This window comes from Miscanthus floridulus, chromosome 17 (assembly GCF_019320115.1).
Source record: "Miscanthus floridulus cultivar M001 chromosome 17, ASM1932011v1, whole genome shotgun sequence".
NCBI lineage: Eukaryota > Viridiplantae > Streptophyta > Magnoliopsida > Poales > Poaceae > Miscanthus > Miscanthus floridulus.
The window spans coordinates 97,880,015-97,892,889 of NC_089596.1; the positions used below are offsets into that span (position 1 = coordinate 97,880,015).

Below are 12,875 nucleotides of genomic sequence, written 5' to 3' on the forward strand. Positions count from 1 at the left end.
CCCGCCCGAGCAGAGGAGCGGCCTTGGGGCGGTGACAGAGGAGCGGTGAAGGAGCCCGAGCAGATGCCGACACGTGTAAGATCCAGCAGCCCAGATTTCAGTTGAGAGATGGACCAAAATCACTCGGTTGAGAGTTAGCAATTCTGTTTGATTAAGGAGCACTAGTAATTGCTTATTATGTGCACGGCATAGCTGAATGCACAAATAAAATAATACTGTTACAAACAAGGGCACCACGTTGACCCATGAGTATCCAGCCCTCGGCTTTTTCACCACTTCAGCTGAAAGCACAGCGAGGGTGAGTCAGATCAGTACGGAACAACTGGCATATCTGTTCAGTGTTTTTTTTTTAAAGAGAACGGTAGAAAGTACTCCGTTTATAAAAGAGCGTAATTATGAGATCCGTGACAATCAACTTTGATTAACTTTGATCAAATTCATAGTAAATAATATTAATATTTATGTCATCAAATAAATTCATGATGAAAATATATTATATAATTAGTTCTATCATTAATCTAATAATATTTATTTTGTATAAAAAATGTTAGTACTTTTTAATATTATTTCAATTAAAGTTTAAATTGGTTGACTTCTGGATAAGCGAGAATTACACTCTTGTCCAGAGCGAAAAATAGTGGAGCAAGATCGTTCTCATTCTGGCATTGTTAAAGGGGTCGCTTTCAGCAATGACTGCTGACAGAACATACATTCCAGTAGACGGGAATAATGATGAGAGAATTCCTTATTTGACACCAGACAAATGACCCGTTCCTTTTTTGGCCCTCAAAAAAATTTCGTTCCCTATTTGACACCGAGTTCAACTTTCGTTCCTTATACGACACTCCGTTGGGTTTCACATCCATGAACCGTTAACCGCCACGTGAAAAGACGATTTTGCCCCTGTGGGACCCACCACCTTCTCCCTCCTCTCTTCCCTTTCTGGCGGAGGAGGCAAGGGATGGCAGTGCCGCTCGCTGGTGGAGGATGCAGGGAGTGACGGCGCTGCTCGCTGATGGAGGAGGCAGGGGAGGGCGGCGCGGCTTGTTGGTGGATGAGGCAGGGGAGGGCGGCGTTGCTCGCTGGCGGAGGAGCTCGGGCTGAGGTCGACGGAGGTCATGGCGGGGAGGAGCTCAGGCGGAGGTCGGCGCCGGCCATGGAGGGGAGGAGCTCAGGCGAAGGTCGGCACCGGCCATGGCGCGGTTCAGGATGGGCTCTCGCGGCGCGGGATGCGGGCGCGGCCGGAGCTCGCGTGGCTGGTGCAGCCATGGCTCCCTCTCGCGAGGAGCTCGCGCGGGGAGCTCGCGCGCGCCGGTGGCAGGCGCAGGGCTGGCCGAGGGCGGCGCGCCGGCTCCACCATATCGCGGTGCGGCGCGGCGGTCCGAGCTCCCACGCTGCCATGGCGGGACGGAGCGCGAGGTCGGGAGGGAGGGCGCGACCTCGGGGAGGACAGCGCGCGGCCGTCGCGAGCTCGGTGCGGCGGGCCGGGGCGAGCACGTCGGGGGCCGTCGCGGCTATGGCCGGGGAAAATCTCGCGAGGAGCTCTCGCGGGGAGCTCTCGCGCGCTGGTGGCAGGCGCGGGGCTGGCCGAGGGCGGCGCGCCGGCTCCACCAGATCGCGGTGCGGCGCGGCGGTCCGAGCTCCCACGCTGCCATGGCGGGACGGAGCGCGAGGTCGGGAGGGAGGGCGCGACCTCGGGGAGGACAGCGCGCGGCCGTCGCGAGCTCGGTGCGGCGGGCCGGGGCGAGCACGTCGAGGGCCGTCGCGGCTATGGCCGGGGAAAACTCGTTGAGGGTCGTCGCGGCCATGGCCAGGGCGAGCTCGTCGAGGGCGGGGAGCGGCGCGGCCATGACCGTACGTGGGGAAGAAAGGGAGGAGAGGAGGGTGGTGGGGCCCACAGGGGCAAAATCGTCTTTTCACGTGGCAGTTAACGGTTCACGGATGTCAAACCCAACGGAGTGTCGTATAAGGAACGAAAGTTGAACTCGATGTCAAATAGGGAACGGAAATTTTTTGAGGGCCAAAAAAGGAACAGGTCATTTGTCTGGTGTCAAATAAGGAATTCTCTCAATAATGATTGTGAAATCATGGTGGTGCTCTCCCCTTTAGGGCCTGTTCGGTTTCGGCGGGAACCGTGACCAGGATGTAATCCGGGACTCGTTCAGATTGAGGTTAGAAATCAGTATTCGCCACTGTAGCATTTTCGTTTATATTTGACAATTATTGTCCAATCATAGTCTAACTAGGCTTAAAAGATTCGTCTCGTAATTTACAATCAAACTGCGTAATTAGTTATTTTTTTATCTACATTTAATACTCCATACATGTGTCCAAAGATTTGATGTGATGGAGAAAGAGAGTGGAAAAACTTGCGATCTAAACAAGGCCCCGGCCAGGATCGGATGTTTAATTTATGCAAGCTTTATCCAGCCGGAACGCTTTCTGACTCTTTTCCCGGCCTAACGAACGGGCCCTTACTCTATTTGGGAACTGGTTTCTTTTTTTTCCCCCGTTTCGGGGGCGCCAGCTGAACACCTGAACTCAGTTCCCAGCACGCGATCCAGATGAACCACTCGTAGAGTCAAATGCAATTGGTCCAACCTTTTTAAGAACGAACCATCCCCAGTGGGCTTGGCTGCCGCTTTATCTGATCTGGAACACTGGAACTGCAAAGACCAGCATATACAGTTCCTATTTCATCTCGAAGCAGGTCGATCAGAGTGAAGCCAACCACAAGAATGGCAAGCTTACGAGAAATGCTGGAGAGATAATACTGTCCTATTCTGTACTTGCGTCTATATCTTTCATCACTTCTGGGTCTCGTGTAATCTTCTGCATTGATTTCAGTCGATTACCTTCTGCACTGCATCAGGATTTTTCTGGCACCATGCAACAGCAGCACTTTTACTCTGTCCGTCAGTCAGTTCCGGGTTTTGATCTCGCAGAACAGACACTTCCATGGCTCTGGCTCCCAAGTCAGCCATGTACCACGTTGTTCTTTAAATCGGCAGCGTTTTTGTATCTGCTTCGTTTAACAACAGTGATGAGAGACGGAGAATCTGCAACTGCATTTCTCGCCGAAATAAATCAGAGGTTTGTGATTCTTCAGCCTGCAACACTGGCATCAAGGATTGACCATAGAGCAAACAAAAAAAAATCTGATGGAAATCGGTAGTAAGCCATCCACATTCACTTAGGAAAGAACCCAACCAACATGCGTACTGTTAGGGTTTGGCATGTACATGTTCATCAATTGCACGACTACCCACAAGACGAAGAGCCAGTCTGCCCTAAATCTCCTCTTAGCAACACTGATGAGCCGGCCATTACTCGATCAAGCTCCTCGGTTGGAAATCGATCTCCTCCTCCTCCTTTTGTGCTTGCGCGGCTCAGAATCCTCCTTTCTGCACCCTCAGGAAGGAGAGTCGAATCAATCGGCGTCCCAAACCTCCCTCCCAAATAACAGATTCCGGCGAAATTAAAGATGGGGTTTTTAGGCGTACCTCGTTCACCTTATACCGGTCGCGGGTCACCTCCGTCAGCGAACTCCCCGGGCAAAGCGTCTGCGCCAGAAGAGGAGAAGAAGACGAAGCACGATCAGTAACCAACCAACTAACAAACCAACGAACAAACGAACGGAACTCAGATGAAAGATTCTGCGATCGCGGTTAAGAAATCAATCAAGAAGATCGGCATTGCTGAGCACGCACCTCGATTTTGCGCTGGACGCTCTTGGTGCGCTTCCTGGGCCGGCGCGGCGCCTTGCGGCCGGTGATCACGACGAAGTCGGCGTCGATCTCCTGACGCGTCAGCGCCACCGAGAACCCGCGGCTGCCGCCGCCGGCGTCCGTGCTCCCGAGCTTCCTGGCCGGCCGCGCGTCCTCCGCTCGGTAGTCCCGCCACGACGTCCGCTCCCGCAGGTTCCACTGCCTCCGGGGAGCTTCCTGCTGGGCCTCCTCCCCCGCCACGGCCGCTCTCGCCGGTGATCGGGGCCCGCTGTCCTTGCCACCCTCGGTGGCGGCGGCGGCGTTGGGCTCGGCGGCGGCGACGGGGGCGTCGTCCGTGTCCGTGTCCCGGTCACGGCAGAAGGCCATGGGCTTGCGGCACCCCCAGCCGGCGGGGAGGTCGAAGCTGCCGAAGAGGAGCGGGTCCCTGGGCCGCGACGAGGACGCAGCCGGCGACGACTCCATTGGGCGTGCCGAGGGGATTAGAGAGGCGGCAAATGCGCGCGCGCGGGGGGGGGCAGAGGCTGAAGGCAGAGAGCCCCAACTGCAACTAGGCTCGCAATTGCATGTACTCGCCTATATATGGATGGGGGAGCTCTTGGGTCCGGTGGCGCCGCTCGATTCCTCGCTAGAATCTGCTTCGCTGATCGGATTAGGAAGAGACGAGGAGGGGAGAAAGCCTGCAAGGCTGCGACGAGGCGAGCAGAGCGGGGGGGACGACGAGCAGACGCCGCGCCGCGCGGTTTCCTCTTCTCGGGTTGTGGGGATTGGGGCCTTGTGTGTGGGGCCTCTGGAGTTTATAGGCTCCACCCGAAGGCGAGTGCGGCTCGGTTCGGTTGCGCCTGGCCCACCGGCTGCGACTGTGATTGTGGTGACGCCAGTCTTCTAGAGCGTTGGATTCTGATCTGACGGCTGTGGGTGTTGGTGGCAAGGCAATAGGGGCAAATGGCACGACCGGTTTAAGGCCGCCTTCCCGTCTTGAACGCATCTCCATCAAATCACTCTTTTGAGAAGGTTTCATCTCGAAATGGAGATAAATGGAAAAAAGGGGTTTTATGATGACGTGCATGAGACATGTATTTTTCATCAAATCAAGGCTTTTGTGGTTACAATTTGTTCCTTTTCTCTACCTCTATGGATATACACAGCGATGCCTTTGCTGTATCACTATACATGAACCGTCACGTTTTTATAGTAACGTTTCCGGGAGATCGATATACATTTTTGTGGAAGTTGCCACATAAAAAAGAAATCAAGTGCTCGGTAGCGATGTGCATCTGTTGTAGCTTCACAATGACGACTTTGCCCTATCGCTTTACGTGTGTTCGGATGAACTAAGTTTTTGCCATAGTAACGCTTTCGAAAGATCAATATGTGTTACCATAGACATTGCCACGTCAAAAAGAAATCAAGTGCTCGGTGCCATGCGCTTGCTGTAGCTTAACAATGACGACTTTGGGCTATCATTATACATGTGTCGAGATGATCCATCACTAACGCTTTTGGAAGATCGATATGTGTGTACTATGGATGTTGGCACGCAAAAAAAGGAATCACGTGCTCGGCGTTATGCATTTGTTGTAGCTTCACAATGACGGCTTAGTCTCCCCCCCCCCAAAAAAACAATGACGGCTTTGTCCTATCGCCATACATGTGTCGAGATGAACTATCACATTTTGTTATAGTAACGCTTTCGAAAGATCGATATATGTTACTGTAGACATCGTCACGTCAAAATGGAATCACGTTCTCGATGCTTTGCATTTGTTGCAACTTTGGCTATCATTAACTTTTAACCCCGAGCATCTAACTTTTGTGGCTTGTATTTTGGCGGCAAAGACGGAAGCGCAAAGCCACACTCCACATCAACGAGAGTTTCTTTGGTGGAATCGGAATGCATATAATGTGTGGCGTCGAGTCACACTATTTTACTAGCATACAGAGCATTCGGTTATCCTTTCATGTATCCTTTAAATACACCATCATCTTAAAAAGGTCTCTATACACTGTTTGTATCCATTGCCGATGAATATCATTGAGAACCGACTAATCCATGTAGCCATTTTAACCGAAAAAGTCATAATCGTTTTCTCTAGTGATCTATGTGGTGAAAACTCTGATTTTATTCGGTGGTCGGTGGTTTCTTGGGTCTTAGGTGGCGTTAACCGATTTAACTAGTTCCTTTGTGACTATTATATATACTATTAAGGGGCCCATTTGGATCTTGGAATTGAGTTCATTTTAACAATTATAATTTAGACACATATTAATTAAGCTAATATGATTGTATATGGATTATATTTGTATATTATTGTTGGCTATATGAGAGAGATACTTATGTGTTGCATTTCTACCGTATGGGAGTGAGTTGAAGAGCGTGTTATAAGTTGTATAGTAGAAACATAGCATGGTGATCTATAGAATCAATTTTAGATGAAACACTTGCAACATACGTCTGAAACAACTGAAACACCTGCAACATACGTATAAAACACTTGCAAAACACCAGAAAAAACTTGAAAATAAGTGTGTAGCCATTGCAAACATTGCAATATCCAGATGGAAAAACTTGCAACATACATATATGTTGGGGACCAATACTAGGGTACCCGAAGAGGATGAGCTAATTACCATCAACATTGACTCATCCGAGCAGTCAAGAGCGCGACTACAGCTCCAACTAACCCCCCGGCGTGCAAGCTCCGCTTCTTCTGGCCTCTAGGAGAGGGCACCGCCTCGCCCGACCTTTGGGTTTGCATTCCGCCTCGCCCGACCCATGGGCCTACGCTCTGCCTCATTCGACCCTTGGGTCTGCGCTTCGCCTCGCCCGGCCTCTGGGGGAGGACTCAGCCTCACCTGACCCCGAGGCCGCGGGCTCCGCCTCGCCCGACATTTGGGTCTGCACTTCGCCTCGCTCGGCCTCTGGGGGAGGACTCCGCCTCGCCCGACCCTAAGGCCGTGAGCTTTGGCTCGCCCGACCCTTGGGCCTACGTTCCGCCTCGTCCGACCCTTGGGTTCGCTCTCCACCTCGCCTGACCCTTGGGTCCACGCTCTGCCTCGCCCAACCCTTGGGTCTGCGCTTCGCCTCGCCCCACCTCTGTGGTAGGACTCTGCCTCGCCCGACCCCGAGGCCGTGGGCTCCTCCTCGCCTGACCCCGAGGCCGTGGGCTTCGCTTCGCCCAATGGAGACCCATACCGTCCCAACCACTCTAGGTCCAAGCGTATGGGCCTGAGTCAAAGCTTTGACACCAAGGAAGAGACCGGCATGCCCCGATGTAACCCGTGGCCTTAACAGGCCATACCGGAGGATTCACATCAAGAACAGCGTTGGACGTGATGTTGTTCTGCCTAACCCCCGTACGAACAATGACGGACGCGTCAGTTCACCACGACATTTGCCAGGATGGAGTGGAGCGCCATGACCGGCATATGATGCCTACGCATGGCGCTAGTGACAGATAGGACCACGACGTGAAGCCATCCCTGTTGACATCTACAGGGTCATCGGGGCCCGCATGAAGGAGAAAAAGGACCCAGCAATCCTAAAGGCCTTTGGCTCTCTCTCTTTCGTTCTTCTTTTTCCTCCACTGTAACTCATGCTTTCCCTTGGCCTATAAAAGGAAAAGCAGGGCGTCCCATAAGGGGCTTCGCAACACATCACATCAAATAAGGCTAGATTCGATCGAACCATCATGAACCCATCGAACCCTGAACACATGGCTGAGTAGCAACCGAGCTCTCTCAGCACCCGTTCACTCCTTTCACCAGAGACTTTGGGACCTGTCCCTCTCTCGCTCGTTTATAACCCCCTACTATGAACTTTCAATGCTAGTAACATGAGTAGCAGCAACGAACTAGACATAGGGACATTCTGCCCGAACCAGTATAAACCTCATGTCCTCTAAGCACACCATTCGAGCCAGACGTGCAATATTAGAAATTTACTTGTCGATGGCAACTCGAAACACCGATAGTTGGTGTGCCAGGTAGGGGCCTTTTATATGTCTTGACATCCACACCAGGCCTCAGATGGCTTGTCGCAACGTCAGCAGGGTCCTAGGCGTGCACATGCGCTTCAATGACCTGGACTTCATCATCACGATGGAGGGAGAGTTGGTGATGACTCCCATCACCGTCGGACCTCTACACTTCACCGACCTCGATACGATCGCCGAGGTGCTTGAGGAGCTACAGCTGCACGCACCGGAGGCCCGCGCCCCTGGAAGCAACTAGCTCCTCGACTTCGACTACAGGAGGTTATGACACTCGCTCGACGCCTTCCTATAACCCCAACCATCCTAGGAGGACTTGTGCCACCTCACCTTCTCATTAGCCAATGTCATGGCATAGCTTGCCGAAGGAGAGCCGCTCTCTCTAGAATACCTCATCCGGAGCACCCCGACAGTGCACCCGTTCGGTCTCCGCAACGCCGTAGAGACCGATGGCCACCCTGTGGTGCAACGCACGCCTCCATCCCCCACGAATGACGAGTTCATGGGGATGATCGAATATGTCGCAGAGTCTTTCCTTGACCTCCTCACAGGAGAATTAGAGTCGCCCTCTAGCTCTGACTCTAGTAGGGGAGCCATCACGCCTCTCGTGAGTGTTTCATGGCGGGTAGCCCCGAGGGACACGTCGAAAGCATCCATGAGGAAGAGGCTACCCCCATGAATGACCTCGACGGCGAGGTCAGGGGGATGTAGGGGCCCCGCCTCGCCTACGGGTGGAGCAGCTAAAGGCCCAACACTAAGAGCTCAAGGAAGCGCGACTCCAGCTCAAATAGGAACGTGCGGAGCTCGATCGAGAGATCGAGCGCCACAGAGACGATGGGCGTGCACGCGCCATGGCCTATGCCTTGAACTGGAGGATCATCGATAACGATGAAGCACTCCCGCACTTCACTCGGGTGAGCCAAAACATCGCTGCTGTGGTGGCCTTGCTCCGGGGGCTTCTAGGGCCCACAACGCCCGAAGACCATCGGGCCCATCGTGAGATTCACACGCTACTCTAGCGTGCGGTGGCATAGCAGGCCAAGAGCTCGCTATCTCAGCGACACGAGCTCGACGCTAGCCAGCGCATGCCCTTAGAGTGACCCAACAAGGACATGTCAGTCCACCAGCCGCAACAAGGTGGAAGGCTACGCACCGCAATCCCGGTACATGAGCATCTTGGCCACAACCATGATGCGCGTGACACCCTCGATGCCCGTAGGCGTGCCCACGGTGATCCGAGGGAGGGAACTAGCCACGGCTACCACCCTCGTTGTTGCGGATGCTATGACAGCGATGAGGACTAAAACTGGATCCCTAGCCTGCTAGGGCCTCATGCCTTCGGCCGACACATCCTCAATGCCGCCTTCCCGCCATGGTACCGACCACCAACCAACATTCCAAAATACTCTAGGGAAATGAACCTCGGATTGTGGCTCAAGTCGGCTTGCTTGCCAAGCCGGTGGAGTGGATAATGATGATTTCATTATCCGCAACCTTCTATTGTTCCTGGCTGATTCGGCATGAACATTGTTGGAACAACTTCCGTCCAACAGAATCCAAAGTTGGGCGAACCTGAAAGAGATCTTCATGGGAAACTTCTAGGGCATGTACAAGCATCTTGGGAACCCATGGGATCTCAAAAACTGTCGGTAGAAGGCCAGAGAAACCCTTCGTGGATACATCCAGCACTTCTCCCGGTAGTACAATGAGCTGCCCAATGTCATCGGCACCGATGTCATAGGAGCCTTCCTATTTGGGATGTAAGGGTCCATGAACCACCAAGGAGCTCCTCGACATCAGCACAGCCATGCCTCGGGCGAGGAGGCGATCAGAGCGATCTTCGATCGTCTCAAAGGTGAGGCAAAGCGGGACGAGGATGCTAGCGAAGGTGCTTCCAACCATCCTGACAAGAAGAAGAACAAGCAGCGGTGCGAGGGCCCGCTCGTGGCCATCGTCGACCACAAGGGGGTCAAAAGCCCACTGAGGGTACCCCGGACCACTTTGAAAAGCTGCTCAAAAGGCTATGCCCGAACCATGCTTTCCCCATGAAGCATCTATACAAGGACTGCGACCTCATGAAGCAGTTATTGTTCGGAGGCTTCAACAAAGGGAGGGCATGGGAAGGACCCTGAGCCAACCATGAATGACATCGAGGGGAGGGATGGCGGCTTTCCGACGCTAGATGTATGTCTCATGATCTTCGAAGGGTCAGCGGCATTTGACTCCAAGCACCGCCAGAAACTCACGCGCCATGAGGTCTATAGGCTGAGCCAGCCACACCTACCTTCCTTCGATGGTCGTAGTCCACCATAACCTTTGATCGGACCGACCACCTAGTGAGCATCCCGCAACCGGGGAGATATCTGGTCCTGGTTGACCAGATCATCGGCATGAAGCGGCTCACCAAGGTACTGATTGATGGAGGTAGCGGCCTCAATATCATGTATGCCAAAACGCTTGACGCCATGGGCATCGATTGATCACGCGTCCTACCGACCGGAGTGCCTTTCCACGGCATCATGCCTAGAAAGCAGGCCATGCCACTTGGGTAGATTGATCTGCCCATCACCTTTAGGGACCCTCACCTTCGAGGTGGTTGGATTCCATGGAACCTACCACACCATCCTAGGACATCCATGCTGCACGAAGTTCATGGCCATCCCTAACTACACCTATCTAAAGCTAAAGATGCTAGGACCGTGCAGGATCATCACCATCGGCACCTCCTTCCAGCGTGCCTATGAATGCGAGGTCGAGTGCTACGATCATGCCACGACAATCGTCGCCTCCAAGGATCTTGTGGCCAATGGGAAGGTGGTCGCCGAAGAAGCACCCAACCCCAAGGGGTTAGCTGGGTCTTTTGAGCCAGTAGAGGGCACCAAGGAGGTCCTCATAGACCCCAGTGGCTCCAAGGGTGAAGTGGTGCGCATTGGCACCATGCTTTCCTCTGAATAGGAAAGCACGCTCGTTGGCTTCCTCCACGCCAATAGAGACATCTTTGCATGGAAACCCTCAAACATGCTAGGCATTCTGAGATAAGTCACTAAGCATGCCTTGAAGATCAGGCCAGGCTCCAAGTTAGTGAAGTAACGCCTACATCGCTTCGACGAGGGGAAATGTAGGGCCATCGGCGAGGAGATCGCAAAGCTGTTGGCAGCAGGGTTCATTAGGGAAGTATACCACCCAGAGTGGTTATCCAATCCCGTCCTTGTATGGAAGAAGAGTAGGAAATGGAGAATGTGTGTTGACTACACGGGTCTCAACAAAGCATTTCCAAAGGATCCATTTCCTTTGCCACGCATAGACCAAGTAGTCGATTCTACCTCAGGGTGTGAAACCCTTTGCTTCCTTATTGCGTACTCTGGGTACCATCAAATCATGATGAAAGAGTCTGACCAGCTCGCGACATCCTTCATCACCCCATTTGGATCATTCTGCTACGTCACAATGCCGTTCGGTCTAAAGAACACATGGGCTACTTACCATCATTGTACGCTCAAGTGTTTTAGAGAACTCATCGGGTGAACCGTTGAGGCCTACGTAGACAACATCATGGTCAAGTCCAAGTGGGCTGACCAGGTCGTAGCCGACCTTGAGCATACCTTCACAAAACTCTGAGCAAACGGCATTAAGCTCAACCTCGAGAAATGCATTTTCAGGGTCTCGAGGGGTATGCTGCTGGGCTTCATCATCTCCGAGCATGGCATCGAAGCCAACCCGGAGAAGATTTTGGCCATCACAAGGATGGGCCCAATTCAGAATATAAAGGGGGTACAACAAGTTATAGGGTGCCTCGCCATGCTTAGCCGCTCCATCTCGTGCCTCGGTGAATGGGGTCTCCCCCTCTATCGGCTTTTGAAGAAGGCCGATCATTTCGAATGGACGCCCGAGGCCTAGGAGGCGCTTGACACGGCCAAGCGGCTTCTGATGAAGGCCCCGATCTTGGTCCCTCCAACCGATGGGGAATAGCTTCTGCTCTACATCACGGCCACCATGCAAGTGGTCAGCGCCGCCTTGGTGGTAGAGCGAGAAGAAGAGGGACGCACCCTCAAAGTGTAGCGTCCTATGTACTTCATTAGCAAGGTCATGTCTGATTCCAAGACCCGCTACCCCCAAATCTAGAAGCTTCTGTACACCATCCTCATCGCCAAGAGAAAGCTGCGTCACTACTTCGAGTCACATACAGTGACGGTCGTGATGTTCTTCCCCCTCGGTGAGGTCATCCAAAACCAGGATGCCACAAGGAGAATCATGAAGTGGGCACTCGAGCTGATGGGTCAAGGCATTTTGTATGCCTCCTGAATGGCCATCAAGCCCCAAGTGCTAGCTAATTTCGTTGCAGAGTGGACCGAGGTCCAAATGTCGCCAGCAGTCGTTGACCAGGAGTACTAGAGGATGTACTTCGATGAATTGCTGATGAAGAAAGGCATCAACATGGGGCTGGTCTTTGTTTTGCCCCTTGGGGTACACATGAGGTACATGGTTCGCATCCATTTCCCCTCCTCCAACAATGTGGCAGAATATGAGGTGCTCATCAACGGCCTGTGCATCGCCAGCGAGTTGGGTATTCGATGGCTTGATGTCCGGGGTGACTCCCAACTGGTCATCGACCAAGTCATGAAGGAGTCAAGCTGCCACAATGCCAAGATGGCTACATATTACTGAGAAGTCCGCCAGCTGGAGGACAAGTTTGACAGTCTCAAGCTTAACCACATCTGAAGGCGTCTCAACGAGGCGGCCGACATGCTGCTGAAAGCGGCGTCTGGCCGAAAGCCGATGCTAATAGGTGTCTTCGCCAGCAATCAGCATAAGCCCTCGATCTGCTACGAGGAGCTAGAATAGGCCGATGATGGGCCACCTACCCTAGGCACAGGGGCTAACCAACCATCGGCTCCTTCTAACCCTGAGGTCATGGAGCTTGACGAGGATCTAATGATAGAGCCCGACCCTCTAGCTGACTGGAGGATGCCTTACCTCGACTACCTCCTCCACAAAGCTCTACCAATGGACAAGACAGAGGCTCGGTGGCTCACACGTCGTGCCAAGTCATTTGCCATTCTTGATGGCAAACTCTATAGGCGGAGCCACACTGGGATCCTACAGCGCTGCATCCTCATCGAGCAAGGGAAGCAGTTGCTTAGTGATATCTACAGTGGGG

At 53.1% G+C, this 12,875-nt stretch overlaps 1 protein-coding gene across 2 annotated transcripts; it reads right to left on the reverse strand.

Moving 5' to 3' along the window:
- Positions 1 to 2,535: 2,535 nt before the first annotated feature.
- LOC136518941 (uncharacterized) lies at positions 2,536 to 4,469 on the reverse strand. Of its 2 annotated transcripts, none has more exons than XR_010774655.1 (3): positions 3,711 to 4,469; positions 3,504 to 3,612; positions 2,536 to 3,404 (listed from the first exon to the last, which is right to left on the reverse strand). XR_010774655.1 is itself a non-coding variant. In XM_066512624.1 (3 exons), exons 1-3 carry the CDS (start codon positions 4,188 to 4,190, stop codon positions 3,390 to 3,392), a joined length of 555 nt encoding a protein of 184 aa, XP_066368721.1. In that variant the 5' UTR covers positions 4,191 to 4,469; the 3' UTR covers positions 2,536 to 3,389. The 2 variants fall into 2 exon arrangements, 1 of the variants encoding a protein (XP_066368721.1); XM_066512624.1 differs by having other exon boundaries at positions 3,504 to 3,563.
- Positions 4,470 to 12,875: the final 8,406 nt, after the last annotated feature.

Coding starts and splice junctions, on each gene's coding strand:
- LOC136518941 (XM_066512624.1), bottom strand. CDS start 4,190: ATGGAGTCGTCGCCGGCTGCGTCCTCGTCGCGGCCCAGGGACCCGCTC. Junction 3,564..3,710: donor GCGTCCAGCGCAAAATCGAG/GTGCGTGCTCAG, acceptor CTTCTGGCGCAG/ACGCTTTGCCCGGGGAGTTC.